Consider the following 17,057-nt stretch of genomic DNA (forward strand, 5'->3'; position numbering starts at 1 on the left):
CAACCGCTGAGGAGTAACTGAAGAACTGGTAATAAATAGCAGCTTTCAAGACGTCTCCGGTCTCTTCATAAGGCATGGCATAACACAAAATCTCCAGTCACATATTTATTCACCACAGAACGTAGAATAGTGCATGAAATAAGACACAGGAAGTGAAGCAGAACGATCAGTATGGGAAGTGGAGACCGTTGTGGCAGTATATATTGGTGTAGGTCATAGATAAGGAGTGTGAATGTTTTATTGTGTGATTTGAGGTCTGGTTCAGGGCTGTGATGCCCCAAAATGGACTAACCGGCACTTTCCTTAATTGATGTAGACATTAATCCATGCGTCCCAGTACTTGGGATCTTGTAATCCTGATATAAGCTGGGAATCTTTATCTTGTGGATTGTCATTATAAATGGTCAAATCTAAGCCCTGTCCTCTCCAACCACAACAGGAACCTTTTCTTGCAACCAGAAAAAAAAATGTAAAAACCTGTCAATTTATAATGAGAGCAGACAAGATAAAGATTCCCAGCTCACATCAGGACTACAGGATCTCGGGTACTGGGGCTCACGGATTTATGTCTTTTTACATCAATTAACCCCTTCACGACCGGCCGAGTTTTGCGCTTTCCATTTTTTTTTTCTTTTGCCACCCTTCTTCCGAGAGCCGTAACTTTATTTATTTTTCCATCAATATAGGCATGTGAGGGCTTGTTTTTTGCGGAACGAGTTTTACTATATAGTGTACTGGAAAGCAGTAAAAAAAATCCAAATGCAGAAAAATTCCAAAAAAAAGTGTGCGCTATTGTTTTTGAGATTTCATTCACTGTGTTCACTATATGGTAAAATTGATGTTTTGTTGTGATGCCTCAGGTCGGGACGAATTTGTAGTCACCGAATATGTATAGGTTTACTTTTATCTAAGGGGTTAAAAAAAAATTAGAAGTTTGTCTAAAAAAAAGTGGTGCTTATTTTGCGCCATTTTCCGCAACCGATAGCGGTCTTATTTTTCCGGATCTAGGGCTCAGTGACTGCTTATTTTTTGCATCTCAGGCTGATGTTCTTAATGGTAACATTTTTGTGCAGATGCTACGTTTTGATCCCCTGTTATTACATTTTTAGCAAAATTTGTGGTGACTAAAAAACATAATTTTGGCATTTGGGATTTTTTTGTTGCTACGCCGTTTACTGATCAGAATAATTGATCTTAAATTTTGATTGGGCGTTTCTGAACGCGGCAATGACAAGTGTGTGTGTGTGTGTGTATGTATGTATGTACCGTATTTTTCGCTTTATAAGACGCACCTGATTATAAGACGCACCCCCAAATTTGGTGAAGGAAAAGAGAATTTTTTTTAATGTTAAATGGGGTCCATCTTATAATGCCAGTGTCCGTCTAACAAATAGGATATATGTCCCTCATAGCTCCCCATCCTAAAATTAGCCCCCCTTAATCTGGATATGGCCCCCTTATATTGAATATAGCCCCCTTGTGCTGGGACACGTCCCCCTGTGCTGCCCATTGCCACTATAGATGGCACATCTCCCCTGTGTTAGATATGCCCCCATGCTGCTGCCCATAATAAAATAAAACACTTTCCTTCTCAGCACTGTAATTCCTGTGTCTCCCTCCTGCACTTCCTGGTTCTTGCTGCCGGTCATGTGATCGGCACGGCAGAGTGATATCATCTCTGAGTGCATTATCACAGACAGCAGCAGCAGAGACTGGGAGATCAGCGCTGGAGGTAAGTAAAGCTTTTTTTATTTTACTATGGGCAGCAGCACGGGGGCCATATCTAACACAGAGGGATCATGTGCGATCAAAGGGAGCACAGGCAGATATAATATGCCCCGCTGCCCCAGCCCCTCAGCGTGATGCGGTTTCAGCACCACGCTGATGGACAGCGGCTGTGCATATTATATGAGCGGGAGCAGGAGATCTAACGCTGCCGCTCGCAGCTGTCACCTGCCCCCAGCACCGCTCCAGAGCGGACCCTGAAGTTTATATATATATATATGTGTGTGTGTGTGTGTGTGTGTGTGTGTGTATGTATGTATGTATGTATGTATGTATGTATGTATGTAATATAATTATGTATATGTGTATATATATATATATATAATATATAATCACATACACACACGTACCACCCCCACCCCCCCTGTATATTCGGTTTATAAGACGCACCGCCTACTGTCCCCCAAAATTTGAGGGAACAAAAGTGCGTCTTATAAAGCGAAAAATACGGTTGTGTGTGTATGTGTATGTATATGTGTATGTATGTATATATATATATGTATGTATATATATATATATATATATATATATATATATATATATATATATATATATATATATATATATATATATATATATATATATATATATATATATATATATATATATATATATATATATATATATATATATATATATATAATATTATAATATATGTATGTATATGTATATATTATATTATAAATTTTATTTTTACCTTTTCCATTTTTAATGGAGCGACAGAGGGGTGATTTGAACTTTAAGGTTTTTTGTTTTTTTGGTATTTTCTTTCTTTAATAGTCCCCCTAGGGGGCTATAAGGATCAGCAACCTGATTGCCCATTGTTTTCTCCCGATCAGAGCAGCACCGCTCAGATCGGGAGAAAAGCTCGTCTCTTGTAACCTGGAGTACTCGGCTGCTGGATACAGGACCTGAGTCGTGTGAGTTATTGGAGTCTCCACATGACTCTGTGCTACCATGACAACCATCGGATCCATGTGATCATGTCACGTGACTTCCGGTGCCGGCGGTGAGTAAACTTCTACCGCAACCACTATTATAATGGCGATGTCACATTTTGACCGCCATTTAAGGGGTTAACAGGTACGGGCAGATAGCGGATCTACTTGTGCTTGCAAGGCACATATGTCAGTTGTACAAATCAGCTGACATGTGCATGGATCCCCCCCTCCCCAGGCTGCCCGCGGCAGCCTGGTGGGATTAACACTATGACCGCTAGGATGTAATTTTACTGTCCGCGGTCGTGAAGGGGTTAAGGAATGTGCCCCTTTGACCATCTGAGGGCATCACAGCCCTGGTCCAGACCTCAGAGGACAATAAAACTCTCACTCTCTCTTTATCTATGACCTACACCAATATTTACTGCAGTAACTGTCTCCCCTTACAAATCGTTCTGTCTCACATCACTTGTCCTTTATTTCTTGCACTATTCTCTGTCCTGTGGTGTATCAATGTGTGACTTCAGATTGTGTTACACCATGGCTGATGAAGAGACCTGAGACGTCTTGAAAGCTGCCATTATTACCATGTTTTCAGTTGACCATTACAAGGTATCACTGAGGACTCTAAAATGATAAAATGTTTCTAGCAATTGACTAACACAGTACAAAGATTTTTATTTTTCCTGTATCAAAAAAGGATTTTAGAGCCATTCTGACATGGATTTTGCCAAAACAAGTGCAACAATTTCATAAAGTCTAATGGACTCCTTCAGTAATATGGGCAGTTTATAATGTAAGATTTGATGTCAGATCTGCTTTACGTCAGTAGTGTTCGGAGATCGCCCCTTTTAACTCTCCTTATTTATATCTAATGGTTTCACCAGATCTTCAGTTTGTTTGTGTGTATTGGGACGTGGGCGGTTATAGTGTTTATGAAATGGTGAAGGTTAGAACTCTGCATGATTATATACCTCTATAATCTGTAATAAACTGGTCTCTATTCTTTTGGGCAACTTCCTGTTTGCTCTTTTGCCTATGTTTCAACCAACTTTATTGAGTAAAAATTCGCATGTAGCAAAATGCACACAAAAAACGCGAGGAAAAATGCAAGCAAACTAGGATGCGGACCTGGTGCAGAGATTCCTCAGCGTCAAGAACTCAACCAACGTTGATCGCGGGAATGTAGCCTTATTTTGCTGGAATTTTAGTTGGTAGATCGTGATCCATATTGGGAGCAGTTATCTGAAGCCATAAAACAGACACATTTAAGTGCAACAACCAAAATATATGGGGTTTTTTTTTTTTTTTTCTCTTCCAGATGTTCCATTTCCGATGGCTTAATAACTTTAATTATTTTATTTCTAGCAGCCATGTAGGTTGTAAAAGGGACACGAGAATTACATATTATAATAGCCGTGCTTATCACCATGTAATGCAATTTCACACTAAACGTTCTTAAGTTAAATCCTTTCCAAGGGTTTATGTGGGAATTTAACGTCGATAGGCTATCCTTAAGATAGGTTGTCAATACCAGATCATGGGGGTGCGATACCCGGTACCCCCGCTGATCGGCTGGATAATTCATTGTGGCGCTGCATAGTGGCCACAGCCATGAATGGGGGGGTCTGCAGTGCCCCCGCTGTGGCCACTATGCAGTTGAGAGCTGGGCTGTTACACCTCACAATCTAGCACATTTGGTCAGCACTTGATACCACTGATCATCGGGGGTGCCGGATGTTGCACTCTCACAGAACTGGTATGGATGACCTATTCTAAGGCCATCGATATTAAAAAGACCAGACAGCCACTTTTAAGTTACAGCGAATGCTTTAAATAGGAGAAACAAAAGAATGTTAAATGCAGGTATTTTTGTCTTGTACAAGTTTGCAGCAACTTTTTATCAGAGTATCTAATTAATGACTATTCATCTGCAGGCACCCAGCAGTTTGCTGGAAGCACTTGAACAGCACTTGGCATCCCTTGAAGGGAAAAAAACAAAGGAACTTTCAGCTGCTAGTCGGTGAGTTGTATAAGGTCTTGTAATGCCAAGTGTGCTCCGTTGTTAACGAATTTCAGTAGGAGGAGATCACCAAAACTTTATTTTGCTTAGTTTTCATATTTCATTTAAAAAAAAAAAAAAAAAAAAGAAAACTGTCCCCACTATGTAATGTTTATTTCTTTATCGTTCCTATGGGAGACCCAGACATTGGGTGTATAGCTTCTGCCTCCGGAGGACACACAAAGTACTACACTCAAAAGTGTAGCTCCTCCCTCTGAGCTTATACACCCCCTGGAGAACCAGATCTAGCCAGTTTATCGCTTTGTGTTCAGGAGGCATACATCCACACATGCATTCTCATCTGATTTTTCATCTTTTGAAAGAGTTTGAAGAAAAGCGGGTCCAAGCCTGGACCCCCGGCATCGTCCCTTCTCACCCCACTGTGTCGACGGTGCTGTTAAGGTTGATTCCAAGGCTGGAGCCTTACATGCCGTGCTCCTTCACCATCCCTCCTGGGCTCTGGCTTGAAGTGGGAGCCAGCACGGTTCTCCATGCTTGGAAGGAGACCGGTCTCCATCCGCAGCCCCTCAGGATCCTGCTGGACCGGAGCACTCATCCCCAGGGACTTGGAACCCTGCGTCTCAGCAAGCTAAGTACCTGAGGCGTTTATATATTGGGGGTCCCTGTACTTTATTGTTGTGGGAGAGTGTGCTGAGTGAGTTTTATGACATTTCCGGCGGGTTCTCTGGCTGTCGCCTGAGAACCGCGCCGATGGTGCCTGCGCGCCGGCCGCACCGCTCAAATTTAGGCCCCGGCTTCGCCGGAGGCCTACTTTCGGTTTCACTGCCCTCGCATGTCATTCATGCAGAGGGACAGCGCGGCTCCGCCCAGCGGCCGTTCTGCACAGGGGAGGGACACTCCTCACTGGGTACATGTCTCCTCCCCTGTAAGTCTCTATGGCCCTCCAGATCCCGCTCCCAGAGTGAGTCCCGCCCCCTCTCTTCGCTCCGGCGGCCATTTCTCAGCGTTTTTCCCTGCGATCAGCACTGGTCTGCAGCATCCCTGCTGAGGTGCTTGGGGGTCCGGGCTTCGGGATCTGGAGGGCACACAACCACCGCTCCAGCGGTCTGGTAAGCCACAACCTCTGGTTGTGGACTTCTGTATATACACTCTGGGGGTCATTCTGGAAAGAGCCCCCACTCCAGCAGCATGTCTCACACGAGGAGCAAGGCTCCAAAGCTGTATTCAGTATGCACTGCATGTAAGCTCCTACTGCCTGAACCGAGCACCTATCCACATTGTGATGCCTGCTCTAACCTGACGATGCCTCAGCCTGGAATCGCACCCCCAGTGGTCTCTCAGGCTGCTCCGGCTCCTGTGGCTGAACCCCCGGCTTGGGTAGAATCCTTATCTAGGTCTATCTCCCAGTCTTTTGCCGACTCCATGGGACAGCTGTCCAGGACTTTGCTGAACATGCATCAGCCCTCTTCACAGGGTGCCTCTGCTGCTAGGGCTCTCTCAGGACCGGAGCTCACAGAGGATTCATCATCTGGTCTCAGACCCCGTCCTCCTAAAAAGAGACGCAGGGCTCCCTCTCCTTCCTCGTCCCGCGGCTCTTTTTCAGAAGCTGACTCTCAGGACGAGGAGGATGCCTTTACAGGGGGCTCGGAGGCTAACTCCATGTGCCCCATTTGATCTGGCCGAAAGAGACTCAGATGTTAGTGATTTGATTGCGTCCATTAATTCTGTACTGGATCTCAATCCGCCAGTATCAGAGGAGTAACCCTCTCTGGCAGAAAAGCACCAGTTTACCTCGCCTAAGAGGACAAAGAGTGTGTTCTTTAACCACTCCAGTTTTCAGGCCGCTGTGACCAAGCCGAGGGCCTGTCCTGACAAACGCTTCCCAAAGCGTGGTTCTGATGACCGTTTTCCCTTTCCACCTGAGGTGGTCAAGGAGTGGGCTCATTCACCAAAGGTAGACCCCCCGGTGTCTAGACTCTCAGCCCGGACCGTTGTATCAGTGGCTGATGGCACCTCTCTTAAGGATTCCACTGACCGCCAGGTTGACCTTCTGGCCAAATCTGTATATGAGGCGGCAGGGGCCTCGTTCTCCCCAACTTTTGCAGCAGTGTGGGCTCTCAAAGCCATCTCTGCTTCTCTAGAGGAGATGCATTCCCTCGCCAGGGAATCTATGCCCGAAATGGTTACCGTAACTTCCCAAGCTTCAGCTTTTTCATCCTATGCCATGTCTGCCATGCTGGAGGCTTCTCACCGCACTGCGGTGGCTTCGGCTAATTCCCTCGCTATCCGCAGGATCTTGTGGCTTCGAGAGCGGAAGGCAGATGCTTCTTCAAAGAGGTACCTTGCTGGACTCCCTTTTGCTGGGTCCAGGTGGATGAAATTAAGGAAGCTACTGGCGGGAAGAGTACTTCCATGCCACAAACCAAAACCAGGAAACCTGTCCAGGGTAGGAATCGGTCGAGGTTTCGTTCCTTTCGTTCCTCCAACTGGTCGTCCTCTAAGCCCTCGGCCTCGTCCACTAACTCAGCCAAGGACCAAAAATCCAACTGGCGCACAAAAGCGCGTCCACAGAAGACCGCAGGAGCTGCTGCCACTAAGGCAGCCTCCTCTTGACTATCTGTCCGCGCCAGCAACGTCCTTAGTCGATGGCAGGCTCTCCCACTTTGGCGACGCGTGGTTTCAACTAGTCTCCGATCAGTGGGTGCGGGATATCATCTCCCACGGCTACAGGATAGAATTCTCTTCCAACCCGCCAGACAGATTTTTTCTGTCAACTCCCCCCTGCTCCAAGGCCGCCGCCTTCTCTCAGGCCGTGGCATCCTTGCAGGCCAACGGAGTAATTGTACCGGTTCCCGCCCGGGAACGGTTCAGAGGTTTCTACTCAAATCTCTTCCTAGTCCCCAAAAAGGACGGTTCCTTCCGGCCCATCCTGGATCTCAAGCTTCTCAACAAGCATGTTCAGGTGCGGCATTTTCGCATGGAGTCTCTGCGGTCAGTCATTGCCTCAATGACCCAAGGGGATTTCCTGGCATCCATCGACATCAGAGATGCCTATCTCCATGTGCCAATTGCAGTTTCACACCAGAGTTGGCTACGTTTTGCAATCGGAGAGGAACATTTCCAATTCGTGGCTCTTCCCTTCGGGTTAGCCACGGCCCCTCGGGTATTCACCAAGGTCATGGCAGCAGTGGTTGCGGTTCTGCACCTCCAGGGGTTGGCAGTGATTCCTTACCTGGACGACCTTCTAGTCAAGGCTTCATCCAGCGCAGACTGTCAGCGGAGTGTCTCGCTCACTCTCGCCACTCTAGCCCAATTTGGGTGGCTTGTCAATCTGCCCAAATCCACTCTGACTCCGACCCAGAGGCTCACGTACCTAGGGATGCAGTTCGAGACTCTGCCGGCACTTGTGAAGTTGCCCTTAATCAAACAGCAGTCCCTCCAACTGGCGGTGCGCTCTCTGCTGAGGCCCCGCCGTTATTCCATCAGGCACCTGATGAAGGTGCTGGGTCAGATGGTGGCGTCAATGGATGCTGTTCCCTTTGCCCAGTTCCATCTGCGTCCACTGCAGCTGGACATTCTCCGCTGTTGGGACAAGCGGCCTTCCTCCTTGCACAGGTTAGTGGCTCTGTCGCCACAGACCAGGAGCTCTCTTCAGTGGTGGCTTCGGCCCCTCTCTCTGTCTCAGGGACGCTCCTTCCTGGCCCCGTCCTGGGTGATCCTCACCACGGATGCCAGTCTATCCGGCTGGGGAGAGGTATGTCTCCACCGCCGAGCACAGGGCACTTTGACTCCGTCCGAGTCAGCCCTCTCGATCAATGTGCTGGAAACCAGAGCCGTGCTTCTGGCTCTCCTAGCTTTTCACCACCTATTGGAGGGCAAGCACATCCGAGTCCAGTCAGACAACGCGACAGCGGTTGCCTACATCAATCACCAAGGTGGGACACGCAGCCGCCTGGCAATGTTGGAGGTTCAACGCATCCTTCAATGGACGGAGGACTCCAAGTCCACCATATCCGCAGTCCACATCCCAGGCGTGGAAAACTGGGAGGCAGATTATCTCAGCCGTCAAACCGTGGACAGTGGCGAGTGGTCCCTGCACCCGGCAGTGTTTCAGTCAATCTACTGCAAGTGGGGCACTCCGGACGTGGACCTAATGGCATCCCGTCACAACAACAAGGTTCCGGTTTACGTGGCTCGCTCCCACGATCCTCAGGCATTCGCCGGGGACGCTCTGGTTCAAGACTGGTCCCAGTTTCGTCTGTCCTACGTGTTTCCCCCTCTAGCTCTCTTGCCCAGAGTTCTGCGCAAGATCAGAATGGAGGGCCGTCGAGTCATCCTCATTGCTCCGGACTGGCCCAGGCGAGCTTGGTACCCAGACCTGCTCCATCTGTCCATAGAGGTGCCGTGGCATCTTCCGGACCGTCCAGACCTTCTCTCACAAGGTCCGTTTTTCCGCCAGAATTCTGCGGCCCTCAAATTGACGGCGTGGCTCTTGAGTCCTGGATCTTGACGGCTTCCGGTATCCCCCCTGAAGTCATCTCCACGATGACTCGGGCCCGTAAGTCTTCCTCTGCCAAGATCTATCACAGGACTTGGAAAATTTTCCTGTCCTGGTGTCGCTCTTCCGGCCATCCTCCTTGGCCTTTTTCCTTGCCGACCCTTCTGTCTTTTCTACAGTCCGGTCTGCAGCTGGGACTGTCCCTCAACTCTCTCAAGGGACAAGTCTCGGCTCTCAGTGCTGTTCCAGCGGCGTATCGCCCGGCTGGCTCAAATCCGCACCTTCATGCAAGGTGCGTCTCACATCATTCCGCCTTACCGGCAGCCCTTGGATCCCTGGGACCTCAATTTGGTTCTCACGGTTTTGCAGAAACCCCCCTTTGAGCCTCTTAGGGAGGTTTCTTTGTTTCGTCTTTCACAGAAAGTGGTCTTTCTAGTGGCCATAACTTCCCTCAGGAGAGTCTCTGATTTGGCTGCGCTCTCTTCGGAGTCACCTTTTTTGGTTTTTCATCAAGACAAGGTGGTTCTCCGTCCGACTCCGGACTTTCTCCCTAAGGTGGTTTCTCCTTTCCACCTTAACCAGGACATTACCCTACCTTCCTTTTGTCCGGCTCCTGTTCATCGCTTTGAAAAAGCGTTGCATACTCTGGATCTGGTGCGTGCTCTCCGGATCTATGTGTCTCGCACCGCTGCTCTTAGGCGGTGCACCTCTCTTTTTGTGCTAACCACAGGTCGGCGTAAGGGCCTCTCTGCTTCTAAGCCGACCTTAGCCCGTTAGATTAGGTCGACCATTTCTGATGCCTACCAGTGTTCTCAGGTGCCTCCCCCGCCGGGGATCAAGGCACACTCGACCAGAGCTGTCGGTGCCTCTTGGGCTTTCAGGCACCAGGCTACGGCTCAGCAAGTCTGTCAGGCTGCCACTTGGACTAGCCTGCATACCTTTTCGAAGCACTACCAAGTGCATGCTCATGCTTCGGCAGATGCGAGCTTGGGCAGACGCATCCTTCAGGCGGCTGTCGCCCATTTGTGAAGTTAGGCTCCGCCTACTTCTCAGTTTTTCTGTTTATTCCCACCCATGGACTGCTTTGAGATGTCCCAATGTCTGGGTCTCCCATAGGAACAATAAAGAAAAAGAGAATTTTGTTTACTTACCGTAAATTCTTTTTCTTATAGTTCCGTATTGGGAGACCCAGCACCCTCCCTGTTGCCTGTTGGCAGTTTCTTGTTCCGCGTGTTATCACCGGCTGTTGTCGTGGACAGAGTCTCCGGTTGTTCCGGTTCTTGCTCTGTTTTTACTTGTGGGTGGCTATTCTCCTTCAGCTTTTGCACTAAACTGGCTAGATCTGGTTCTCCAGGGGGTGTATAAGCTCAGAGGGAGGAGCTACACTTTTGAGTGTAGTACTTTGTGTGTCCTCCGGAGGAAGAAGCTACACACCCAATGTCTGGGTCTCCCAATACGGAACTATAAGAAAAAGAATTTACGGTAAGTAAACAAAATTCTCTTTTTTCACTTTTTATTTTTCACTTTTTAATGATCCGTATTTTTTATTGCAGAGCTAGCACCTTGTCCAGTGCGGTGTCTTCTCTTGCCACGACTGGGCTGTCCTTTTCTAAAATGGATGAAAAAGAGCGACAGCAGGCGCTGGAGGAGGAACAAGCAAGACTTCAAGCACTTAAGGTATGGCTAAAAAAATGAATTTTGTATTATTTTTTTTTTTTATGCTGGCGGTTTTCAATTTTAGCTATACAATACAATGTTCACCCTATAGGGGTTGTCTCATTAAGACAACCTCTGTCCATATGCCTAAGGTCACTTTCACACTGGGTTCCGATCTCTGTTCAGTGGTACCGTCGGAGCTTCCATCGGAACCCCCCCCTCGCAAAACGGGTTTCAGACGTATGCGCCAGCGGGGCCATTGGCTATTATGGGTGCAGACGGCGTCACCGTGTGTTCTGTCATGCTCTGTTTTCAGGGTTATACATTTATTGGAGGCAAATACTCAGACGTAGTAAACTAATTGTCAGAAAAAAGAAGAATTTCAATAACTTTATTCCAGATGGTGACATTATAGATGGGGAATTTAAAAAAATAAATTGTAATAAATTGCCCGTTTTTAATACTTTTTACTAGTACATCAAATGGTGAAGGTATTTCCATTTGAATATTTTGACATGAACGTTTTGTTTTTTTTTTTTTTTTTGTTTTTTAGTTGTGGCAAAAGTTTTGTGACTGATGCATATTTTGGTGTCGGTGTTTGCTACTTCAGTGTGTTTGGATCTTCTAGTCCAATTTGTATGTCAGTAAGGGCTAAGCCACACGGCGAGAAAAACGGTGCGAGTGGAGTGCGATAAAACATCGCATTTACCTCGGACCAATTCTAGCCTGTGTGTCAGCACACATGGGCGATTATTTTCTCAGCCCTAATCGGACTGAGAAAACAATCGCAGCATGCTGCGATTGTAAGCTGAGTCTCTTTCTCTCGCACCCATTCAAGTGAATGGGGCGAGAGAAAAATCACACTGCACTCGCGGTACATCGGTGTACTGCTAGTGCAGTGCGAGAATGGCAATAGCCGGCTACGCAGTAGAGAGGGAGAGAAATCCCTCCCTCCCCTCCTGAGTGCCGGCCCGCCCCCCGCAGCTGAGGTCTGCTCGCACGAACGGACCTCAGTTGCAAGGACAGAGGCATGACACTCGGCTCTGCTGTACTGCCAGCACGAGCCGAGTCTCATGCAAGTGGATCGCAGTAGTGCCCGTGTGGCCCCAGCCTAATTATAGAACTTCAGTATTTCATAAGGTTTTAAACTTTTATTGACAAATACATCAAGTTTATACAAAGAATCATTATTTACAGTGTGGTCCCTTATTTTTCAAAACTTCGGCGATTTGACCTAGCAGTAGGATATCAGCTTCTGGGCCAAATCCTGGCTGATGACAATCATTCTTCCCTAATCAAGGTTTGTGATTGATCACAATATGTTTTAGGGGGTCCACAGACTTTTGAAGGTTGGCCAAAGGTTCTCAATGGAATTGACATTTGGGGAGTTTCAATGTGGACCCTAAACTTCAATGTCTTGTTCACCGAGCCACTTGTTTCTCACTTTTCTTTTTCTTTTGACATGGGCTTCATCTTGCTAGAAAATGTATTGTCCATCACCAAATTGCACCTGGATCATTGGGATAAGTTACTCTTGGAGAGTGTTTAGATACCATTATTACTTCATGGCAGTGTTTAGGCAAAATTGTGATTTGAGCCCCCTCGCTTGGAGGAAAAGTCCCCAAATAGGAATGGTCTCAGGAGGCTTTACTGTTGGTATGACAAAGGCCTCATGGTAGCGCTCACCTTTTTTTCTTCAGAGTACAATCCTTCTTCCAAATTTCCCAAACAGTCTAGTAAGGATAAGTTTGTAAGAAATACAGGAATTGGACTGGGGGAAAAGTTTTTTTTTTTTGTTTTGTTTTTGTTTTTTCTGAGTCCACTTCAGACTGTTTAGGATATGGTTGTCTTGAGAAGAAAAGGTGAGCCATAATATGTCTGTTTTCCTAATATAATGTTTTCACTTTTTCAGGAACAACGTCTTAGGGAAATTTCTGTAGTTTCAAATTCTACACCTGGATCAACGTCGCCAAGCACTTTATCTGGAAAAAGTGTCAATACCACCTCTGCTGTGGATTTATTCTCAACACCTGCACCAACAACTAATAGGTGAGCCTAGAGATGTATATAGTGTTTAATAAATGGGACGCGTGGATACTTTCTTTGTCGCTCCATTGGGAGACCCAGACAATTGGGTGTATAGGCTATGCCTCCGGAGGCCGCACAAAGTATTACACTTAAAAGTGTTAAGCCCCTCCCCTTCTGCCTATACACCCCCCGTGCTCCCACGGGCTCCTCAGTTTTTTGCTTTGTGCGAAGGAGGTCAGACACGCACGCACAGCTCCACAGATTGGTCAGCAGCAGCTGCTGACCATGTCGGATGGAAGAAAAGTGGGCCCATATAGAGCCCCCAGCATGCTCCCTTCTCACCCCACTCTTGTCGGCGGTGTTGTTAAGGTTGAGGTATCCATTGCGGGTACGGAGGCTGGAGCCCACATGCTGTTTTCCTTCCCCATCCCCCTCAGGGCTCTGGGTGAAGTGGGATCCTATCGGTCTCCAGGCACTGAGACCGTGCTCCATCCACAACTCCTGGGAGCCTGCTGGATAGGAGCCGGGTATCGTTCAGGGACATGGCCCTGCTACTTGGAGGTACTCTGTATCCCTGTGGGGACAGCGCACAGCAACACTCCAGCTTTGCTGGGTGTGCTAGTGCACCGGGGACCACGGCGCTGACCGGGTTAATATGTGCCATTACACACTCAGCGTTGCTGAGTGTGTTTATGTATAGGGACTGCCGCACTGACCGCCGCGGCCATGGAAACACTGCGGCGCGGCTGGGACTTGTAGTGCGCCGGGGACTTTCACGCCGGCCGCGCTTTTACGGCGGCCGCGTTTATTACTAGAGTCCCCGGCTTTTTGCGGCCTAGTTTCTTTTCTTCCCACCCCCAGCCCTGACAGGCAGGGAAGGGCGGGACGCTGTACAGACGAGCAGCAGTGAGGGCTGGAGCATGCTTTGCATACTCCATCCCCCTCACTGTGCACAGTGGGGCACCAGTTCCCGCACTTTCTGGGTCACGCCCACGGCTCCCTCCTCTCCTCAGGACGCCGGCAGCCATTCCTGTCAGCTCCTCGGACGCTGCAGAGGGGGACAAAGTCTGGGAGACCCAGGCAGGGACTCTGGTGGCCTCACAACCGCTTTAAGCGGGTGGTAAGCAGCACCTGTGGTGCTAGCCCCATTGTGCAGTAGTGTAACATTATATGTTTATGGTATATATGTTTTACACTGTATGGTGCACAGTTGATTTCTGGCTATATACCCTATTCTGTTACTCAGGGAAGATAATAGCATGGCGCCCACGAAAGGCAGGGGTGCCAAAACACAGGCTTATTATGTTGCCTGCGCCGCATGTACGACCCCGCTACCGGCAGGTTCCACTGACCCTCATTGTGTGCACTGTTCGGCCCCTGTGGCACTTACTCAGCCGGAGCCTCTGCTAAGAGGGGCCCAGGGGGAGCCACCTGCTAACACTGTTCAGGTGACGGGGACGGAGTTTGCAAAACTCTCTGAGACTATGGCTAAGATACTAGAAGCCTTGCAGTCCAGGCCGGTATCTCAGCACAGGGACTCTGTTGAATCTTTGTTCCCTGGCCCACCTCAGCTGGACCAACAATGTCCTCCCGGGGTATCTCATGGATCCCAGGCTGAGGGTTCTGACACAGACCCCAGCCCCAGACCGACTAAGCGAGCTCGCTTAGATTTTCCCTCGACATCATCATATTGTGCAGGGTCTCAGAGGGGGGAATCTCTGGTTGATGATGCGGAGACAGCTGATCAGGATTCTGATCCTGAGGCCGCTCTCAATCTTGATACTCCGGACGGGGACGCCATAGTGAACGACCTTATTGCGTCCATCAATCGTATGTTGGATATTTCTCCCTCAGCTCCTCCGGTGGAGGAGTCAGCTTCTCAGCAGGAGAAATTCCGTTTCAGGTTTCCCAAGCGTACACCGAGTATGTTTCTGGACCACTCTGATTTCAGAGAGGCAGTCCAGAATCACCATGCTTGTCCAGATAAGCGTTTTTCTAAGCGCCTTAAGGATACACGTTATCCTTTTCCCCCTGACGTGGTCAAAAGTTGGGCTCAGTGTCCCAAAGTGGATCCTCCAATCTCCAGACTGGCAGCTAGATCCATACTTGCAGTGGAAGATGGGGCTTCACTCAAAGATGCCACTGACAGGCAGATGGAACTCTGGTTGAAATCCATCTATGAAGCTATTGGCGCTTCTTTTGCCCCAGCGTTCGCAGCCGTATGGGCGCTACAAGCTATCTCAGCAGGTCAAGCGCAAATTGACGCAGCCACACGCACGTCCGCGCCGCAGGTGGCGTCCATAACCACTCAGACGTCGGCATTTGCGTCTTACGCTATTAATGCTGTCCTGGACTCTGCGAGCCGTACGGCGGTTGCAGCCGCCAATTCGGTGGTACTACGCAGGGCCTTGTGGCTACGGGAATGGAAGGCAGATTTTGCTTCCAAAAAGCGCTTAACCAGTTTGCCAATTTCTGGCGACCGATTGTTTGGCGAGCGTTTGGATGAAATCATCAAACAATCCAAGGGAAAGGATACATCCTTACCCCAGCCCAAACCGAACATACCCCAACAGAGGAAGGGGCAGTCGAGGTTTCGGTCCTTTCGGGGCGCGGGCAGGTCCCAATTCTCCTCGTCCAAAAAGCCTCAGAAAGATCAAAGGAACTCTGACGCATGGCGGTCTAAGTCACGTCCTAAAAAGGCCACCGGAGGTGCCGCTACCAAAGCGGCTTCCTCATGACTTTCGGCCTCCTCACTCCGCATCTTCGGTCGGTGGCAGGCTCTCCCGCTTTTGCGACGCCTGGCTGCCACGGGTAAAAGACCGTTGGGTGAGAGACATTCTGTCTCACGGTTACAAGATAGAGTTCACCTCTCGTCCCCCGACTCGATTCTTCAGGTCATCCCCGCCTCCCGAGCGAGCCGAGGCTCTTCTGCAGGCGCTGGGCACTCTGAAGGCAGAAGGAGTGGTGGTCCCTGTTCCTCTTCAGCAACAGGGCCACGGTTTTTACTCCAACTTGTTTGTGGTCCCAAAGAAGGACGGGTCTTTCCGTCCTGTCCTGGACCTGAAACTTCTCAACAAGCACGTAACGACCAGGCGGTTCCGGATGGAATCCCTCCGCTCCGTCATCGCCTCAATGTCCCAAGGAGATTTCCTTGCATCGATCGATATCAAAGATGCTTATCTCCACGTACCGATTGCTCCAGAGCACCAGCGCTTCTTGCGCTTCGCCATAGAAAACGAACACCTGCAGTTCGTGGCACTGCCGTTCGGCCTGGCAACAGCCCCACGGGTTTTCACCAAGGTTATGGCTACTGTAGTAGCGGTCCTCCACTCTCAGGGTCACTCGGTGATCCCTTACTTGGACGATCTCCTGATCAAGGCACCCTCTCAAGAGGCATGCCAACACAGCCTCGACGCTACCCTGGAGACTCTCCAGAGTTTCGGGTGGATCATCAATTTTCCAAAGTCAAATCTGACACCGGCCCAATCGCTCACATACCTTGGCATGGAGTTTCATACCCTCTCAGCGATAGTGAAGCTTCCGCTGATCAAGCAGCGGTCACTACAGACAGGGGTACAATCTCTCCTTTAAGGCCAGTCACACCCCTTGAGGCGCCTCATGCACTTCCTGGGGAAGATGGTGGCAGCAATGGAGGCAGTTCCTTTCGCGCAGTTTCACCTGCGTCCTCTTCAATGGGACATCCTACGCAAATGGGACAGGAAGCCGACGTCCCTCGACAGGAACGTCTCCCTCTCTCAGGCGACCAAAGCTTCCCTTCGGTGGTGGCTTCTTCCCACTTCATTATCGAAGGGGAAATCCTTCCTACCCCCATCCTGGGAGGTGGTCACGACGGACGCGAGTCTGTCAGGGTGGGGAGCGGTTTTTCTCCACCACAGGGCTCAGGGTACGTGGACCCAGCAAGAGTCCTCGCTTCAGATCAATGTTCTGGAAATACGGGCAGTGTATCTTGCCCTGAAAGCGTTCCAGCAGTGGCTGGAAGGCAAGCAGATCAGAATTCAGTCGGACAATTCCACAGCGGTGGCATACATCAACCACCAAGGCGGCACACGCAGTCGGCAAGCCTTCCAGGAAGTCCGGCGGATTTTGATGTGGGTGGAAGCCACGGCCT

The 17,057-nt window shown here is 49.1% G+C and overlaps 1 protein-coding gene across 4 annotated transcripts in view; it reads left to right on the forward strand.

The window, feature by feature from the left end:
• The window catches only part of LOC142251276 (phosphatidylinositol-binding clathrin assembly protein-like), a 134,937-nt gene that overhangs the window by 49,260 nt on the left and 68,620 nt on the right, over positions 1–17,057 (forward strand). For all 4 annotated transcript variants that reach the window (XM_075323919.1, XM_075323921.1, XM_075323920.1 and 1 more), the window contains exons 9-11: positions 4,661–4,746; positions 10,798–10,921; positions 12,813–12,949. In XM_075323919.1, the coding sequence (XP_075180034.1) occupies positions 4,661–4,746; positions 10,798–10,921; positions 12,813–12,949 (347 nt within the window). The remainder of the gene's footprint in view (positions 1–4,660; positions 4,747–10,797; positions 10,922–12,812; positions 12,950–17,057) is intronic.

Source organism: Anomaloglossus baeobatrachus, chromosome 9, assembly GCF_048569485.1.
Source record: "Anomaloglossus baeobatrachus isolate aAnoBae1 chromosome 9, aAnoBae1.hap1, whole genome shotgun sequence".
NCBI lineage: Eukaryota > Metazoa > Chordata > Amphibia > Anura > Aromobatidae > Anomaloglossus > Anomaloglossus baeobatrachus.